The sequence below is a fragment of the Atta colombica genome, unplaced genomic scaffold (assembly GCF_001594045.1).
Source record: "Atta colombica isolate Treedump-2 unplaced genomic scaffold, Acol1.0 scaffold88, whole genome shotgun sequence".
Classification (NCBI taxonomy): domain Eukaryota; kingdom Metazoa; phylum Arthropoda; class Insecta; order Hymenoptera; family Formicidae; genus Atta; species Atta colombica.
The window spans coordinates 322,596-340,386 of NW_017259581.1; the positions used below are offsets into that span (position 1 = coordinate 322,596).

Sequence of the window (17,791 nt, forward strand, 5' to 3'; positions counted from 1 at the left end):
AATTGATGTTCGCGCTAATTTTAGAGCGCGCCGCGGCACTCGCGAGCGAGATTAATTCCGTGGACGCGGTGAATTAAGGCCGATCCATATCTTAAGGACCGACCGAGTTTGGCATGAAGGGCACGACGAAACCGCGCGAGTGCCAACGATCTAATTAAGCAGCCGTGCAATTAGATTTTGCCCCGCGGTCGTCCCAGTTTAACAACCGGTATATACCATATACATAAAACACACATGCGGTATGACAAGTGAACTTGCAAAACCTACTTTGCACTTCATACATCTTACTTTGAAATTTTCACGTCAATCGTGATTAGGTATCGTTACTCAATCGTTAATTTCAAGCTGGTTTCTCGTTGCGATCGGTCAACAGTTGTTCGATCTGTGTTATTTACTACACGACTAATTGTTGCCAATGAGTAAGCAATTTCGCATAAAAAGTGCTTCTTAAGACAGTTCCAACATTGATCAATTATAGAGATTTTATTTAAAAAAAACTTTATAATTACTTAATATTAATAATAAATCGGTTTTTCACACGTCAATACTTAAGTGTTTATTTTCGCTATTTACTTAATAGTTAATTTATTTGTACAATAAGTAATCGATTGTTGAAGAGAAAAAAATCTTTATATAATACTGTCAACAATATATATGTATAAAAAATTTCATATATCAATTATTGATATCATCTCAGTTAAATAAAGTGCATTAATTATAATAATAGTAAGTACATTATCGCACTAATAATGTATATATCAATATTCAATAATTAATCTATATGTTTTAATTAACTTTGTAGTTTTTATATTATTATGACTTAAGAGATTAATACAATTTTAATACGAAATCCATAACCGTAAAAATTCTAATACTTTAAAACATTTGTTGGCTACGAGAGTCTCGCAACGTATGGAAGGAGTAGTGAGTGGTAGCTCCATTCTCGCGATTTAACTGCATCGATATCTCGCTAAAAATATCGCGTTCGAAACTGCGCCCGTATAACTCTGCTGCGATAAATTCGTTACCCTCTAACAGATAAGATACATTTTTATTCTACTTTCGGCCGTGCGCGTAGATAAAATGTTTCCGAAGCGCATGATATCTTTTATATATACCGGCTGCATTTAGACGCTCGATTTAACTGAAATGCGAGCACGCGTAATAAAGAATAATTCGCAAACTCTTGTATCCAGAAAGGCGAGTACTATACTGCACCGCCCATGATAAAAATAAGAAGAGTGAATTCTCTCTTCCGCGATTAACGCAATAAGGATCTATACCTCGGGAACGAGTCTGTCAACTTCGCCCATTTATTAAATAATGGAAAAATAAAGAGTTCGGAGCAACAATACTTGCCATACGCATGAAATACTGCGCCATTTCTATTAGAGATCGGAACTGGATTCCTTTACCGTAGCAGTTATGTTATCCGAATCGAAATGGTAGTCGAGGGTTAAGGCTCGCCGCGTGCTTCGAATTTCGGCGAGCAGCCGTGTGCGCAAAGAGAGAGAGAGAGAGAGAGAGAGAGAGAGAGAGAGAGAGAGAGAGAGAGAAGAGAGAGAAGAGAATATCTCTCTTGATCCTCCGAAATAAAATCACTGCGCGTTATCGCCGTTAACGATCCGGATAGAATATCGAGGATCGCGTAACCGCGCGGTAGATATATAGGTAGAGGTACCTCCGCACGGTCGCAATTTGCAATAACTGTTTCTCGGAACGGAACAATTTTTTTTTACAAACGCACATTTATTAGCGCGACCGTGCGCGTCGATATGGAGCACGTGGAAAATACATAGTAACGTTCGCAGATAATACCATGCTGCCTTACGAGCTCTCTGCCAACGAGCGACTACAATGAGAATAAATAGGGCAGCAGTGGCTGCGGATAACTCATGAGAGAAATAAAAATAGGCCCGAGCGATCGCTGTTTCCACGCGTCGTAAACTTACGAACGAGGAGAAATAAACTCCGAAAATGACACTGCTCGATCTTTCACGAGCTCGGCATGTATTCGCTGTCAGTCTTAAACTCGGCATATTTTATGGAAACTTTCAAAAATTTTAAGAAATCCAAAATTGCATATTGTATGTATTCGCTGCCTGTCTTAAACTCGGAACGTACTTTATGGAAACTTTTGAAAATGAATTTTGAAAAATTCAAAATTGCATATTGCAAAGTTGATCTTCGAGAAAATATTCGCGTTAAATTGTTACTAAGTTTTTATCTCTGGAAAAAGTCTTATTTTATTAATTGGAATTTTGATAGATCGAATCAGATAGGCACAAATTAAACATTTGTAGTTAAAATCATGAAACTCTATATAATTGAGATAACCAGAATTCTAATTTATATGATTAAAATTCGTTTTCTTTGTACTTCTTGTTGGTACAATCGAAACATTTTTCTTAATGAAGTAGAATTTTTTAAAAATAAATTTAAATCCAAATTTGATCTGCGAGTAGTTTGATAACATTTTTTGCCAGTCATTTGTATCTAAGGCAGCATCGTTAAACATATTGCAATCGCTTTGCACGTTTCAAAGGTTAATTAATCCCAGACAAAATTATTTTCGATACGGTACATGCGTCCAAAACACATCGTGACTTATACACGCCCGTGGGCTGATATAAATTGCCTCCTCCGCCCACTCAAGTGCCGTCTTTAATCGCGGCGACCAGATCGATCATTCGGCGCGACTACTCGCGATCTCGCGCGATAATTAATATCCGGGCGTCGCGATTTACGCGACGGGTGGATAACAATCATAGCAGAGGAGGAAAAGGAGGAAGAGGAGAGAAGGAAGCCGACCCAGGCTCCCCCGGCGCAGTTATGGAGGGTACACTGTTCGCGAGTCTCGCACGCGTGCCTTTATTAAATATTGCGTTTAAATGACTCTGTAACGGTCGACGAGACGCATAGTCCACGCTAACGAGCGCCACGACAGCGCTCTAACGAGGCGCTCGTCGCCCACGCGGTTTTCAGGGTTTCAGTCCACGCCAATAGCGGCATTGCCGCAATGACTCCCACGGTGTAATAACGTCAACGTGGCACCACTTTTCCACGAAACTCACGCAATACCGTTGTGACAAAACTGTAAATTGAATATCGATCGTGTTCCACGTCGGTCCCGTAACTTATACGACCGGCACGTCTATGCCGTGTCGCCGATCGTTAAGCTTGTGCGCCTCCCAGCTCGGAATGAGTTCCGGCGACTGAATAACGCGAGGATGGAAGGTCGCGTCGATAGGATAGTTTGGTGTCAATCGTACCATTGAAAATAAAGTAAGATAATAAAGACAATACATTGACACACAGTTGGAAAAATTGTATTGAATTTAACATAAATCGCATGTCCCGATCCACTCAAATTTTTGAGTTAATTTTACACAGATGAGTATGTTAGAAGGTAATACAAATATTATGTAAGAGAATAAATGCAAAGAAAGTTAACATCGACACAATTTGTAAACAAACCGTGAAAGCATATTTTTTTTGTCAAAAAATTAATATTTATGATATGTTAAATTAACACGGATTTTATTTCATTTTTTTCTTAGAATTTACGTTTTAAAACATTATTTTTATGTTACTTGTTCACTTACTCATAAATTGTGTTTCGACACTAAAAAATATTGAATCAATCATATCAATTTCACAAAAAATCTTTAAATAATATAATTACATTATATTAAATTAATACTTGAATATGTTAAAAAATTCAACACAAACTATTAACACAAACGTGAATGGATTGTTTCCAACACAAATACACAAATTTTTTTACTGTGTAAAGAAATTGTTGGAATTGTCCCTTTTGACGAACTGTAGAGATACTGAAAAAAAAATTTGCTAATATAGCTATCAAATGTTAAGTAAAATAATTTTAATCAAATCTTCGATTAATTTAACCAAAAATAATTTTTATTTTCTAAATATTCAGCAATTGTTATATTATACAATTGATATATTATTGTATGTTTGTGGTAATACTTACTAAACATTAAAAAGTAAAATTATTTTTATATTGACTGAACACTTGATTGAAATTATTTCACTTAATATCTAATAATTATCATCAAATTCTTTTTCAATTTATATTGTAGAGCAAAACTTTATAAAAAAATATTAGACCTATATCTTTTTTATCTGTTTCTCAAGATTTAGAAGTCGAAACAACCGTAAATTAAAAAATTTAACATTTTTTGAGAAATGTGACACAGTTATTAGTTTTGAAGATCTCTGAAAATGGAATTATATCAATCAAAATTCTAATTAATGCAATCAGATTTTTTTCCAAGTATAAGTTGTGATACCTAGAAAGATGATATCTACAATATTTTAACTTGTCTTATGTTCGAGTATTTTGTCAATATTCCTTTAATTTACCACTTGCACCACTTGCAATAAACAGGCGTTTAAAAAAACGAGAAATGTATATTTATCATTCTTCTTATGATATTGATGCTGCGGCGAAAAAAAAACCATTGCGATTGTAAAAGCAAAAAAGTATTAGGGTCGCTCGATGTCAACAAAGCGAACGTCACTATCATTATAATTATGACGTAAAAGACAAAATCACAGCTTGCAAGCAAGAGAATATCGTTTCGTGCTAAGCGTGTATTTCAGTTGTCGGTGTCACTTGTCAGCACGCTATCGCGACAAAGTACTAGGTTCGCATCGTTCACGATGAAAATTATTTCGCTCCGTGACCGGTGATCAAACGCGATCGGATTGAATGTATACAAATGACAATCGACCTCGTCTGAAGGCTATAAAACTTACTCGTCACCGTTCACACGCGTGATACAAATATATCCATAATTTTATACAAAATTATTGCTCATTATGCGTTATTACCAGCTCAAGAGAACAAGTTAACTGGCGTTTTTGTCGGATAGCAAAACTTCGCCTCACATAAGTCATTGTTATGCGATCGTAAGATGTACAAAAAAATCGAATTGATTTAATCACTTATTTTAAATAACATGACACTGACTGGGGAATTGCATTACAATTTTACGCACTCGTGCGTTTGTAATGGCATAAAGTTGCGGTCAAATAAATTAATAACAATTATAGTCGAGAATAATCGACGCCACTAACGATATTGTGCATTAATTAAAATCGCCAACGAGCGAATGAGTATCGCTTACCGTGCATATTATCGGCATTTAACTATTATTGAGTGATTTAATAATCGATCAGATTTTAAAATAATTATTAGTAATTAGTACTGATCAAATATTGAGACATCGTTGTTATAAATATAATTTTTTAAAGAAGGGCAAAATATCTTTTTCGATATCTATATCATATTTTTCTCCCTTCAAGATTTTTAAATTTTTATATAGCTATTATCGTTTTTATTTACTTTTTAATTATTTATTACTATTAACTTACAGTTTTTCAGATTCTATCAAATTAATTAAATATACGTTTCCAAAATTTTTAGCCATAAACATACACAATATTTTTGACTTGTTTGACTTGCCACAAGTTTTCAATATTTTGGATTCGGTCACTTGTAAGATTTCTATACTGACAAGACACAGTCGCATAATTATTCCGGTCTAGTTAGCAGAATCAAATCGCAAATAATCAAACGTGTCACTCACTGTGCATATCGTTGGCGTCTGTCCATGGACTTTGTTGCTGTTGGAAGGAGGCTCCGGTCCTTTCGGAACGTCCAGATGCGTCCGAGATGGCAGAGGCGACGAAGTAGGAACGTTACTCGAATTTGGAACGTGACTCGTCGGTAGCGGCGTGCCAAGTGGAAGATCTGGGCGGAAAAACCACGTAGGCCACTGTAATGAAAAACAAAGTCGATATTATTCAAGACACTCGCTTTTCCTGCATATTCCATCAGTTTATTGATAACAAGTTACGCATGTCCCATAAATATGTCAATTGTTTTTCTGCTTGATTACAGATTCTTGGCTGAATTTACTCAATATATTTTATATAATAAATCAGGAACAAATAATAATTTTGAGTAAACATTTTATCTTTCATGATTTATAACTTTATGATAATGTCTTGATTAGACAGGATTAATACATAATAAAATATCTATTAATTAAAAAAATATATAAATTAATTATTAAGAATAAATCACTTTTATATACATTCTTTTTATAGTATACATTTATACGCAATTTTTAAATGCATCTTATTGTTCAAAATGAGTTCCTAAAAGCGATAACCATCAATATAAATTTCTTTTCACGTGGTACTTAAAGATTAATTTATAGCTAGTATTTCTCTTTCTTTTTGTCGCTTATTACTTCCGATATATGGCAACTGTATCCTTGACGCGGAAGAAATAACGATGTGATGAAACGGTACAGCGATTTTATCGGAATCGTCTCGTTGACAATAAAACCAGCTAATTGTACAAATCGAAACAAAAATCACCTGTATTTATTTCAACACAAAATTCGTTACGCTAATAAATATTTCCTTAAAAATTATATATTCGCAAGTAATAAAGAACAAGTTATAAACATTGAACTTTGTAGTCAATACTTAAAGTCACCGATCATATTATTTTAAAGTAAAATTTGTAATAACATTGTTGTCATTGCTACGAATTCATTAATTATTTTGTTTAAACTCTCATGTACATGTCTATTAACTTGTTTCTCAAGCAATAAACGTGATATTTTTAATTTCTTTACTTGATATTTAATTCGTAATACCTAATTATTTATATTATATATTAGTTTATATGCGTCAACTTAAAAAATAAATATGTAAACTCCGTAGATTACATCAAGATATTAAATCTTATTTACCAGCAATTTAAAATCTGAAATATACGTTAGATAATTAATAATATGTTTCATGTAGACAAAGTTTATTTTTTACATGACAGACATATATAGTGATAAACATTATAATTCGGAAATGTTCAAAGTAACGATTAGCAAAAAGAATCTATTTATATATATAAAAAATTACTCTTCACTGTTATTTTAAGTTCAAAAACTACTTCGTGACTAAAATAACCTCTTTCTAAAAATTTATAATTATAACAAATGAAAGATAATCCCGATTGCTATAAACATTTAAACTGAGAGTAGAGCACAATAGAAGGGGTTAATAAACGAGCTCATCCATTTCATCGCTCATTACATCGTGATGCGCACGGAACCTAAAAGCCTCTCTGCTGTTTCGGTGGATAAAGGTCCCACTGTGAGCGGTGCATTGGAGTGTCGCCGCGGCTGAATATGAGTGCAGCTCCCTAAGATAGATGACATAAGCCCCTGACTCTGTAAGAAGCGCACTCGTCGAGCGCGAGGTCGTCGCGCGTGTGGTCCATTGAAAGTGTTTCTTGTAGAAGAACCGGCCCGCTAAGAGGGAAGATGCTCGGGAAGAGAAAAGGAACTTCTCTCGTTGGGTGCTCGCTCTGCGCATCCCGTTCACCGTGATACGCGGTAAGGACTTTTTGATCGTCCTCGACGGTGCTACGGTGAGGCTGCGACACGAATTCCATCCGATTAATCGCGGCCGCGTGCGCGATTCGATCCGTCCCATAAGCTTCATAAAAACAATTCTGCTACCAGACTTAGAGTTCGTCATAGCGCTGCTCTGTCGCGTATTTTCGATTTATTTTTTTCTCACGTTTCTTTGTCAGGACTATCACGAAAATAAGTCATCTGTAAAATATAAGACTACTATTCCATTAAAAAAAAATTTTTACTCCAATTTTTCAGTGCATCGAGATCGAATTATTCGACAGCGCGTGCCAATGCAGTCTTTTCTGTTCCCGTGGAATATATATACCGTGGAAAATCTTACATCACGCTGTTGCTGTAATACACCATGCGTTTTAGTTATTTTCGTGCCTGAAGGCTTAGCACCATCAGGCACTATTGGTCACGACGCAATGTAGAAAGTCAGTAACCGGTGGAAGGGACACAAGAGAGAGAGAGGAGAAAAACGATTTCAGGGTGGTCTGGCGAATGTCTCTTGTCGTTGGCTCGCGGGAGTTAACGCCAAAACCGAAATAACAAACTCCTAAAGCCCGTGAGTTAACGCGCTACTTCGCGCCGTTTTGACGCTAGTGATATTTTCTGTTTACCGTAACGATAGTTCGCACGCCGCGGAAATAGTTCAACATCGATGGACTCGACATTTTAACTCTCTCTAAACTGGAACATTCAAACTTCAAACTTAAAACATAAATTATAATTCGACATTTGTGACAGCTACGATCTCTTCGCCTCGATATTTTTTAATCATATATTATCATTATTATATATTTAAATATAAAAAGGTATTAAAATAATATTGTTTTTTGGAGATATTTTTATTAAAAGTTAATAAAATTTAATTTAGCCTCTTAAATACATTTAATATATTTAATATAAAAAATTAACATTTTACAAATACTTGAAGATTTTTCTCTAGAAAATGAAGATAAACTGCAAATTTTTAGAAGCTGCGATTGATAGTGGCTCTAGACATTAGAGAGAGATTCTATCTCAGCGTACGATGCGAAGTATTATCGCCATTTTTTCCGCTCTAGTATGAGAGCAACAACGGTATTCGCGCGAGGAAGCCACGTGTAATATCGGGCGGACTATTTTTATACGAGGGATGTTCTCTCGAAAAACGCGGCGTGGTATTCTCCAAATTCCACGCTGGCGAATCATCGTTCTGACCGGCCATGCGCTATAATATACATCCGTTCGAATATTCCATTTTCAGACGAGAATATCGGATAAAACAATTTCGTCGTCATGCAAGTTCGCCATCGACGGTCGAAATAAATAAATAAGATTACATTTTTTTCTAAGAGATACTTTAAATTTTACAACAATAAAATATTAATAAACGAGCAATGAGAGCATTAATACAGCGCGGTATTTGGAGCGCAATATATATAATACATTCTCAATAATTTTACATTAAGTATCTATACAAATTTCTTGAATTTCGTTTCGATTTCCTTCAAACCATCACGTATCTGACTTCCACATGAATAATATCTGTAACAATATCTTTATATTTAATGTAAAATTAAAATTTTTACTTATTGTAATATAACGTATGGCGCTTTGAATTGTGATCTATGGAAGCGAAAGTTAGAGTCACTTAAACAGAAGAGATATTCCGGCAATTCTCACCTAGGAAGTAGAAATATGCTCATCCTCTGTCTAACATAGAAATTATTTCCAACTGCGGACTATATATTGCTAAGACATTGTATAGTAAATTATATACGGCATTGCTGGTGATGATTTCAAAGAAACCGAAACGTTCAAGAAGCTTGTATAGATACTTAATTAATAAAATTATTTTATTAGAATATATTATATGTATTGCGCTCTAAATACTGCGCTGTATTAATGCTCTCATTGCTCGTTTATTAATATTTTATTGTTGTTTGATTTTCGAGAATTCTATTAAATACACGTATATTTTGTTCATAAATTTTACGTAATTTAAAATACAATGGAAAATCATGCTTTTACACAGCTAAAAGTAGTCTAGTTGAAAATTAAGATATTATATATTTTTGTTCTATTTTGGCTTGAGAATGTTTTTAATGTAGGATAATGAAGGTATTACATATTCTGTAAAAAGTACTTCGAATAGTTAAGACTATCAATGAAAACATTTATGAGGTACATATATGACCAAGGATTCCGCTTAATTGCGCAGAATCCTGAAGACGTTTTGTATGGCGAACAAAAAAGTACCCGCAGTCACGAAATGTCACATGTTCGATCCGTGACAAGAAGCGTAATTCGAGTCGATTCTCTCTCTCTCTCTCTCTCTCTCTCTCTCTCTCTCTCTCTCTCTCTCTTTCTAAGCGTTCTAAGGAATTCCTCGTAAATCAAGGAAGGGACGCGCATTTTGCAAGAAATTACGATTCCTTGGGCACATTTTGTTCATAAACAATTGATTTTTAGAAAAAATATTTAGCAGCACAATGAAATTATGTTAATTCAAGCTATGTTAGCATTCGTATTTTAAACGGCACCTGCAAAAAATTTTCAAGTTACTTCGAATGTCATTTACATTGCGCGAAATTGAATTAGAAATTATCAGGGAAAGAATGATTTTGTTGAAATATTTAAAGATTTTGTTAGATATAGATCTGAAAATAATTTTATTGAACCATCAAAATAATTATGACGCTGAAACATGATGAATGATAGATACTGCAAAGAGTTTCGGTAACCAATTCGAGTGCCCTGCATAATTATTTCGATAATGTAACAAAAGTAGATCTTCAGATCTCTATCTAGCTAAATTTTAAGATGTTTCAGTAAAATCGTTATTTTCGTGTGACACAAAAATTCGTAGATAGGGTCAAGCGCATTGAGAATTAAGTGTTACGCGGCAATTTATCAGAATTTCACGCGAGCCACACGCCGCGAGAGAATCGCTTTGCGATTTTCCACAGTTACACAGAAAGTGACATTATTCGTATTGCGTCGAGTGGCGGTGGTACGAAATTCCAGAACCAGACCCCAGAGATTGTGTCTCGCGTAATGACGAAGTGAGGATGGCCCGACGAGAGGAATACGAGCCGAGCACCGCTTCATTAACGAGCGGCCTGGAAGAAAGCCGACCGACTGCGTGTATCTATGCGTTTAACGCGTGTAATATACAGGCATGTTGCGCATATATTACGTTACATGTGGCATAATATACGGATACACGCGCACGACCTCCCCCCGATGGACAATAACGACGACGACGGTCGTGCAGGTAATTGCCGCCATTAGGACGTTGTACCGCAAATGACTAAATAACGAATTTATGCTTTCCTGAAATCCTCGTAGAGGTTCTCGTAGACTAAGAACGTGATTGCTAATGGAATGTCCACGCTTAAATTATGAGAATTAACAATCCCTGAAGCAACGATTCTAATCGCTTGTTTATTTCGATAAGAATTTAATAGATGAAATGTATTTCGAGATTTTTTGAAAAGTAAGACATCTTGTAATGCATTCCGAAGGTGGCACTTCTTAAGAGGTTTATATATTCTACAGATACATTAATAAAGAAAACGAGTAACTTCCGCAAAGTATCCTTCCACTTGTTTCAACGACTACAATATATCTCAATATCGAGCAACGTTTACTCGAATGAGTAGCGTAAACTGCGGCAGCCTAGAGGAAATCTCAGCGCTATACTCGATACTTTGAAATGGTTTGCGCCGAGGATAAGTGAAAATTACGGTAGTCCCCCTCTTTTCCTCCCTCAGGCGTAGGGTGTTATCGGCCGTTACGGCCCGGTGGGCGAATGACGTGCTGTTCTATCGTTACGACAATATTCTTCCGTTTCGGACACGCCGCGGAGGGTGCCTAATCGCGCGTTTCACCGAACATTACACTTACGTCAGCGCAATCCGATGACGGGTATCAATTTCATAGGCGACACGCTACCGCGAGCGCGCCGCGGGATAACCCGTGCCGTAAAAGCGTCGGGGAGTTCAACCTCGTGTTCGACCTATGCAAATCTGACGGCCGTATGTATTTATGTATGTATTTACGTTCATCCTCGACCTCCGGCGTGCGCAAGACGAGCCTCCGAAAGCGAACGAGCGATCGATTTCCTTCAGGCACCAATAATATCGCCGGTGTCTCGCGATTATATATAAAGATATTTAGAATTTATAACAGATAAATATTATAAAATACACGCATTTGATTAAAAAAAATAAATAAATGCATGCAATGCAAATGAATAAAATTAATTTAATAGGATTGACTTGTTAGCACTAGAAGTATCAATCTTTTAGGTTTACTATAATATATATATGTATGAAATATATATATATATATATACGAAAAGGATTTTGCTGATAAAAATTTAGCTAGATACAAATAACTTCGAGTCATTAAAATAATTATGTAAGACGTTACGTTAGACTGGTTGCTAGAATGTCAACTTTTTACAGCATTGTTCTTCGTACTTGAGATTCTTATGTAATTATTTTGATATTCCGACAAAATTATTTTCTGTAACTATAATAGTTAATCTGTAACTAGTTAAATTCTTAGATATTTCAGCAAATTCATTCTTTGCGTGTAAAATTAACTTTAATCTCAATTTAATTTACTCTTTATCTTTTTCTAATTCTAAGAATTAAAAAAAGGTAAGCAGTAAGTTCAACGAAATTTAAAATTTAATCTTACATTAGAGTGAAAACAGGCCTTATTCGCTAAAAGAACTAAGCAAATAAATTGCTGTAACAAAGAAAGTAAGGAAAATCAAATTTATCAATATAGATATAAGAGATATAATTATTAAAAAATCAAAAAATTTCGAAATCCTATTTTTCACAAAGAATATTAATATAAAAAGTAAAAGAGGTCAATAATGATCACTCTGTATTTTTAATTATAATAATAGATAATTATAAATTCAATTTAAGATTAATAAGTATATTGGATATTTAATTTTATAAGAGATTCGATCTTTTAAATATGGTCTTAACTCTCAACTACATGAGTGGGTCATTTGGACTCAGATAAAAATTTTAGTCGGCTGCTATTTTTGTACAGTTAATATTGTTGAACTGGGAAGAGGAGGATAAAAAATTTGGAATTTTCCTCTGTCGATCGCTTTGATGCAATTATTTCATTATTGTTTTGATGCTAATTGTGAAGCAACAAAAATTTGACTTGGGTGACTTGGGTAATTTGGACTTGTCAAATGTAAATTTTTGCCGAAATTGAAAATTCGTTTTTAGTAAGTTTATTGATGCTATATTCAAGTACATGTATTGTTTTCTTAAAACATATATTCAATATGTTAGAAAAAGTATTTTTGCTAAAGAAGCGTCTTGGCGAATGATAACTTTATTTTCTTGTTTGGAGTTATAGATCGTGAGTAAATAATGTTAAAATTATTATATGTATATAAAATATAAAATATTTTCGTTGCATTTTTAAGGAAAAAAATCCAACATATCTTCGATATTATTTTTCCGAGCATACATATATATATAAATGCCCCCAATTCACTCATACAAATAATTATACTTTTTGGAATGAATCAATATAACGTATTTTTTTTTTCTTAAAATTCACGTTTTTCTCTTTTCAAAACTGTCTATACCTTTTTTTATCATAAAAATATAATTTTTGCATTTTTTTCACTTATTTTCAATTATTCTTTAATATTTTTGGGCACAACTTTTTCAATTATTACCAAAATCTTTTTATATTTTAATGTTTCGATTCTATACATTCTTCATGGCATTCCATTAAAAAAAAAAATATTTTCCAATAAGATTTCTGATAATTATAGAGCCAGTGATCAAAAATGCCTTGAGTTTGGATTCAGACTTGTAGTTGAGGGTTAATCTATCCCTACCAATAAGCTATAATGCTTTAATTTTTGATTGCAGGTAATACCTTGCAATAATTATTTTTTTATTTTCCACTTTATTTTCCATCGGTCAGATTTTTTTCCTTCTTTTAAATTTCGAAAAAAGAGTTTTTATATAATTATATTCAAATTTTAAAACGAAATCGTTTTTTTTTTTATATATCATTTCATTTACGCAGTAAATTCATTAGGATGTCATGTATCCAAGAAATTAACTCTCTACATACGTTCGCGTAATGACAAAAAAGCGAGCATTTTCCTAAAAAAAAGTCCGGTATATAATTAGACCGTACACGTCATGCTCGCGCGTTTAACGAGCTCAAGTTTAACTTTGTAATACGTGTGTGGCTCGACGTGCGTTCATTTAATTAAAGCGGCGATTGTCGCTTAAACGCGCAGTTCCCGCGGCGGGGCGGGAAAAAGCGCGCGACGCTAAACGGCCGGCTAACTACTCTAATCTGATGGGGCCCATGTTCAGACGGTGTGACATCGGCGTGTCATGTCACAGTCTCGTGACTTCGCCGGGCGACACCCGCACGACACAGGCCGCCTGGGGGGGCCGAGACCGGCGCGACGCAGCGGATCGCGCGATCCGCGCATCAAAGCCCCGACACGCGTGCGACACGCTATGTGCCGCCCACTTCGTGTCCCGTAATTGCCAGCGACAAAACGATCGGCGCGGCGTGGCGCGCGCGGCATAACGTGACGACAAAACGCGTTCCGTCATGCCACCGGCAGAGATAAATAGAGAGAGAAAGAGAGAACGAAGGTGGGAGAGAAAGAGAACGCGGGCGCGTCATGCCGACGAATTAAATCGCGGAGCAACGGCAAAGACGGTCGCGGAATTCCGCGCGTCACGTTTCATTACGCTCGCCAAGTCTGAGGACAATTTACGCCCGACAAAAAGCCGCTTCGCTCTCTCAGCTCTTGTCCTTTCTTGTTCACATCGGGATGCTCTATACGTCTGTCGCTTATTCCACTTTCTTTCATTATTATCCTCCTCGTGTCTTTTTTTCCTGTATTCTGAGATTTAAATTTTTGAAGGTCACGCTTATTTTACATTATATATCTGATCATCATTTTCGTTTCGTCATGTTTCTTCAAAAGCAGCCTTTCAGCTGCATCTAGAAAGAAGCAATTGAATTTCGATTTCAATTGATAATTCATCACTTTAATTTTGACTTTTGAAAGCTAATCATATAAACGTCGCACAGATACTGAAGATTCATATCTTCCTGAAAGATGTAGAAAAGTATACCTTGAATTATATCTATCGAGTGAATACAATTTCTAATATAATAATAATATATTGTCTCGTTTCATTGATTCTTTATTGATTATGTACATAATTAATTTATAATAGGAATACATTAAAAGAACATGTAGTCCTTGAAACTCACTAGAGTTTACTTACTCTTTTGTTATTAATTAATTGTTGAATAATTATATTTGTATCGTTTATTATAAAACATTTATTTATTTAAAAGAATATTCGATTTTTTATCTAATGTTTATTGCTTCTTTTTTTAGAGATTCAGTTTAAGAAAAACTTTAAAAATTTTCAATATTTAATTAAATTTTATGTACACGAAAAGGGCAGTTTTGTTAAAGTATCTAAAAGTTTAATTAGATACAAATCTGAAAACAATTTTATCTATCAAAATAATTATGTAGGACGCTCAATGCTGGTTACTAGAATGTCAAAACTTTTTGCTCGTCATACTCGAGATTCCTACGTAACTATTTCGATGATCCAATGAAATTATTTTCAAATCTGTATTTAGCTACATTTTAGAGACTTGAGTAAAATAGATTTCTCCGTGTAAAAAATTGCAATACTTGAACTTATATAGACATATGATTATAAAACATATGATAATTAACCTACATAAATAGAACAAAGCCATGGAAAATAAGATTGTCAAACATAAAATTATTTCAAATCATTACATTATTAAAAAATTAAGAAAATATCCCAGGATTATTTTATATATTCCAGTTATGAGTTCAATACAGCTATACGGAGAGAATTTTGTTTTAAAATTTATTCTTAAAATATAGTAGTTGTGTGGTACAATATCTACAATATTTTAAAGATTTTTACTATGTGTGCACTTCAGTGCACAAATTGATCAAACTTATTTTATACTTTTTATAATTTTATTAATGAATGAAAAAGATTTACATTAAAATTCTTCGAAATACAATATTGTTCCACGACTGTCATATTTTCAGGGTAAATTCTAAGAAAAAATTCTCTCATGTATAGTTGAATTTTATATGTATAAATAGATAAGACACAATCGATAGAATTTTGATAATCATCATCGTGGCATTTAGTGTAAAATTAATATGTTATTACTTGGCGTTTACTTTGAATTATTCTCAATAAATTCCGTGACATACGTGGACTTGTTTTATCTCACGTACGCAAGTCGATTCGATGCGCAATTACGCTAAAGTCTCCAAGCGAATCCGCATTCAGACGCAGTCGCTCGCGGGAAAAGACGCTGGAAAATAGACAGGTTGACGCGCCTCGCCGTGGAACATTATAATTACTATCACACAGCGCGACTTAGCAGGCATATAAGAGAATTCTTAAGCGCCAGTATGTCAGGGGCGCTTCATCTCGTCACGTGTGAGAACCGCGATCGGAATAAACATTCATCTCATGTATCACGGATTCAAACGCACTGAGAAGTTCTCGTGGAAAAGAAGTCGATCAATTTCGCACTAACACGAGTAGCAGAAACGAGAACTTGTGCTGAAGCGTGAATTTACGTAACAGCGGTTACGTTTTACACTGATTATTAATCGTAATCAAGTAGAGAATTTCCATATCATTTTCAGCAACGGATAATACATTTGTATAACACGTACGTAAATTAGAAATACATATGATATATATATATTCTGTAAAACTATTCGCTGTAAAACAGTTGGTTTTGCTCCTTCTCTTTCGTTATTTCCTTTTACTTTCGTTCCCCTCTTCTTTTCGGAGGATTTTCTTTGATTGTAAAATATAACTGACTATTTTACCTTTTTTTTCTTCGTCAAAGAATAAAGGATATTTTCTTTGTACAGATACATTTCACGGAACTAACTCGAAATTTGCCGTACTGCTCGCTAATAAATTTTTCCAAGTGACTGATTATACACATTTAGTTAAACTGAGAAAATGCGTTGTGTTCTAAAGCGACCGCCCCACACGCGTAATTACAGGTCGCCATTTTTCTGAAAGAAAGGAGGGATCGCAAAGACTGACTCCTCTCGACCTATCGACTAAAGGTGCATTACACTGTACCGTCCCTTCGGTCGTCGCGTAGCGGTGCCTTAAATATAAATAAGATATACGCTAATGTCGTAGCGCGAGCAAGGAAACACCGACGGCAACAGCAATTCACAGTAGGGAAAAGTCGTTGGCATTTCTCCCTCCGTGCACGCGCCTTATTTGTTATTTTATGCAGAGCGTGTTCTATATGTGCCGCGGTACGCATGTCGCGCAAGTCAGTTCCAAACCATTTAAGGAGGAAACCATGCGTTTATAACGTATCCTCAACATAACGTTGTGGGAAATGGCGCTGGAGGAATCCATATGGAATGAAATTTTTGAAACAATAAAAACATAGAACACAAATAACAGCCTAAAAACTTTTAATTTCAAAACGATTATCTATCGATAAATTTTACATACAAGTAAGCGAGATTATTCAACGCTTCAAACTGAACCTTTAGTGGTCGTTAGAAAATTTAATCTGTCAGGCTAAAAGTTAGCAAAAACGAGTTTTTGAAAATTATGTTGTATATCAGTTTGATATTCTGATGATCAATATTATAAGACAGTTTGAGAAATTATTACAGAGAACTTGAGAAATTATTTCAATTTTTATGCAATTTCGTGTTATATATTTTATTTAAATGTATGAAGACTAGGAAACACACAATTGGACATATTGACAATTACATATTCCGTATAATTTCAAAATTGAATTTAATAGTGCTTATATATTTTTTATTTCTTTTTAAATTAATAATTAAGTTATTTGTGTTTATAAAGGTATATAAGATTATAAATATTGCATTAATAAAATATGAAATATATCAAACGTTTTGTTCCATTAATTAAGAATGATCTATTTCCTTATATGCAAAATTTACATAACAATACTGTGTATCACTCAATAGCGATGACATTCTTTTTGTAACTATACTCGTTACTATAAATATTATTTATAATTATTAATACTAATTTTTTATATTTAATATTTAATATACTAATTTATTTTATACTAATTTTAACTTTATAACTGCAATTTATAATCATTTTTTGAACAACCATATTATAGCAATATACATATAATTATATAGTCACAAATATAAAAAATTTTCCTCTCAGTGTAGAGTTAAGAAATGCAGGTAAAACAATTTTGTG

At 34.3% G+C, this 17,791-nt stretch overlaps 1 protein-coding gene across 1 annotated transcript in view; it reads right to left on the reverse strand.

The window, feature by feature from the left end:
• The window catches only part of LOC108693112, a 109,213-nt gene that overhangs the window by 71,520 nt on the left and 19,902 nt on the right, over window positions 1-17,791 (reverse strand). Inside the window, exon 2 of the mRNA XM_018201818.1 lies at window positions 5,619-5,807. Within this exon, the coding sequence (XP_018057307.1) occupies window positions 5,619-5,807 (189 nt within the window). The remainder of the gene's footprint in view (window positions 1-5,618; window positions 5,808-17,791) is intronic.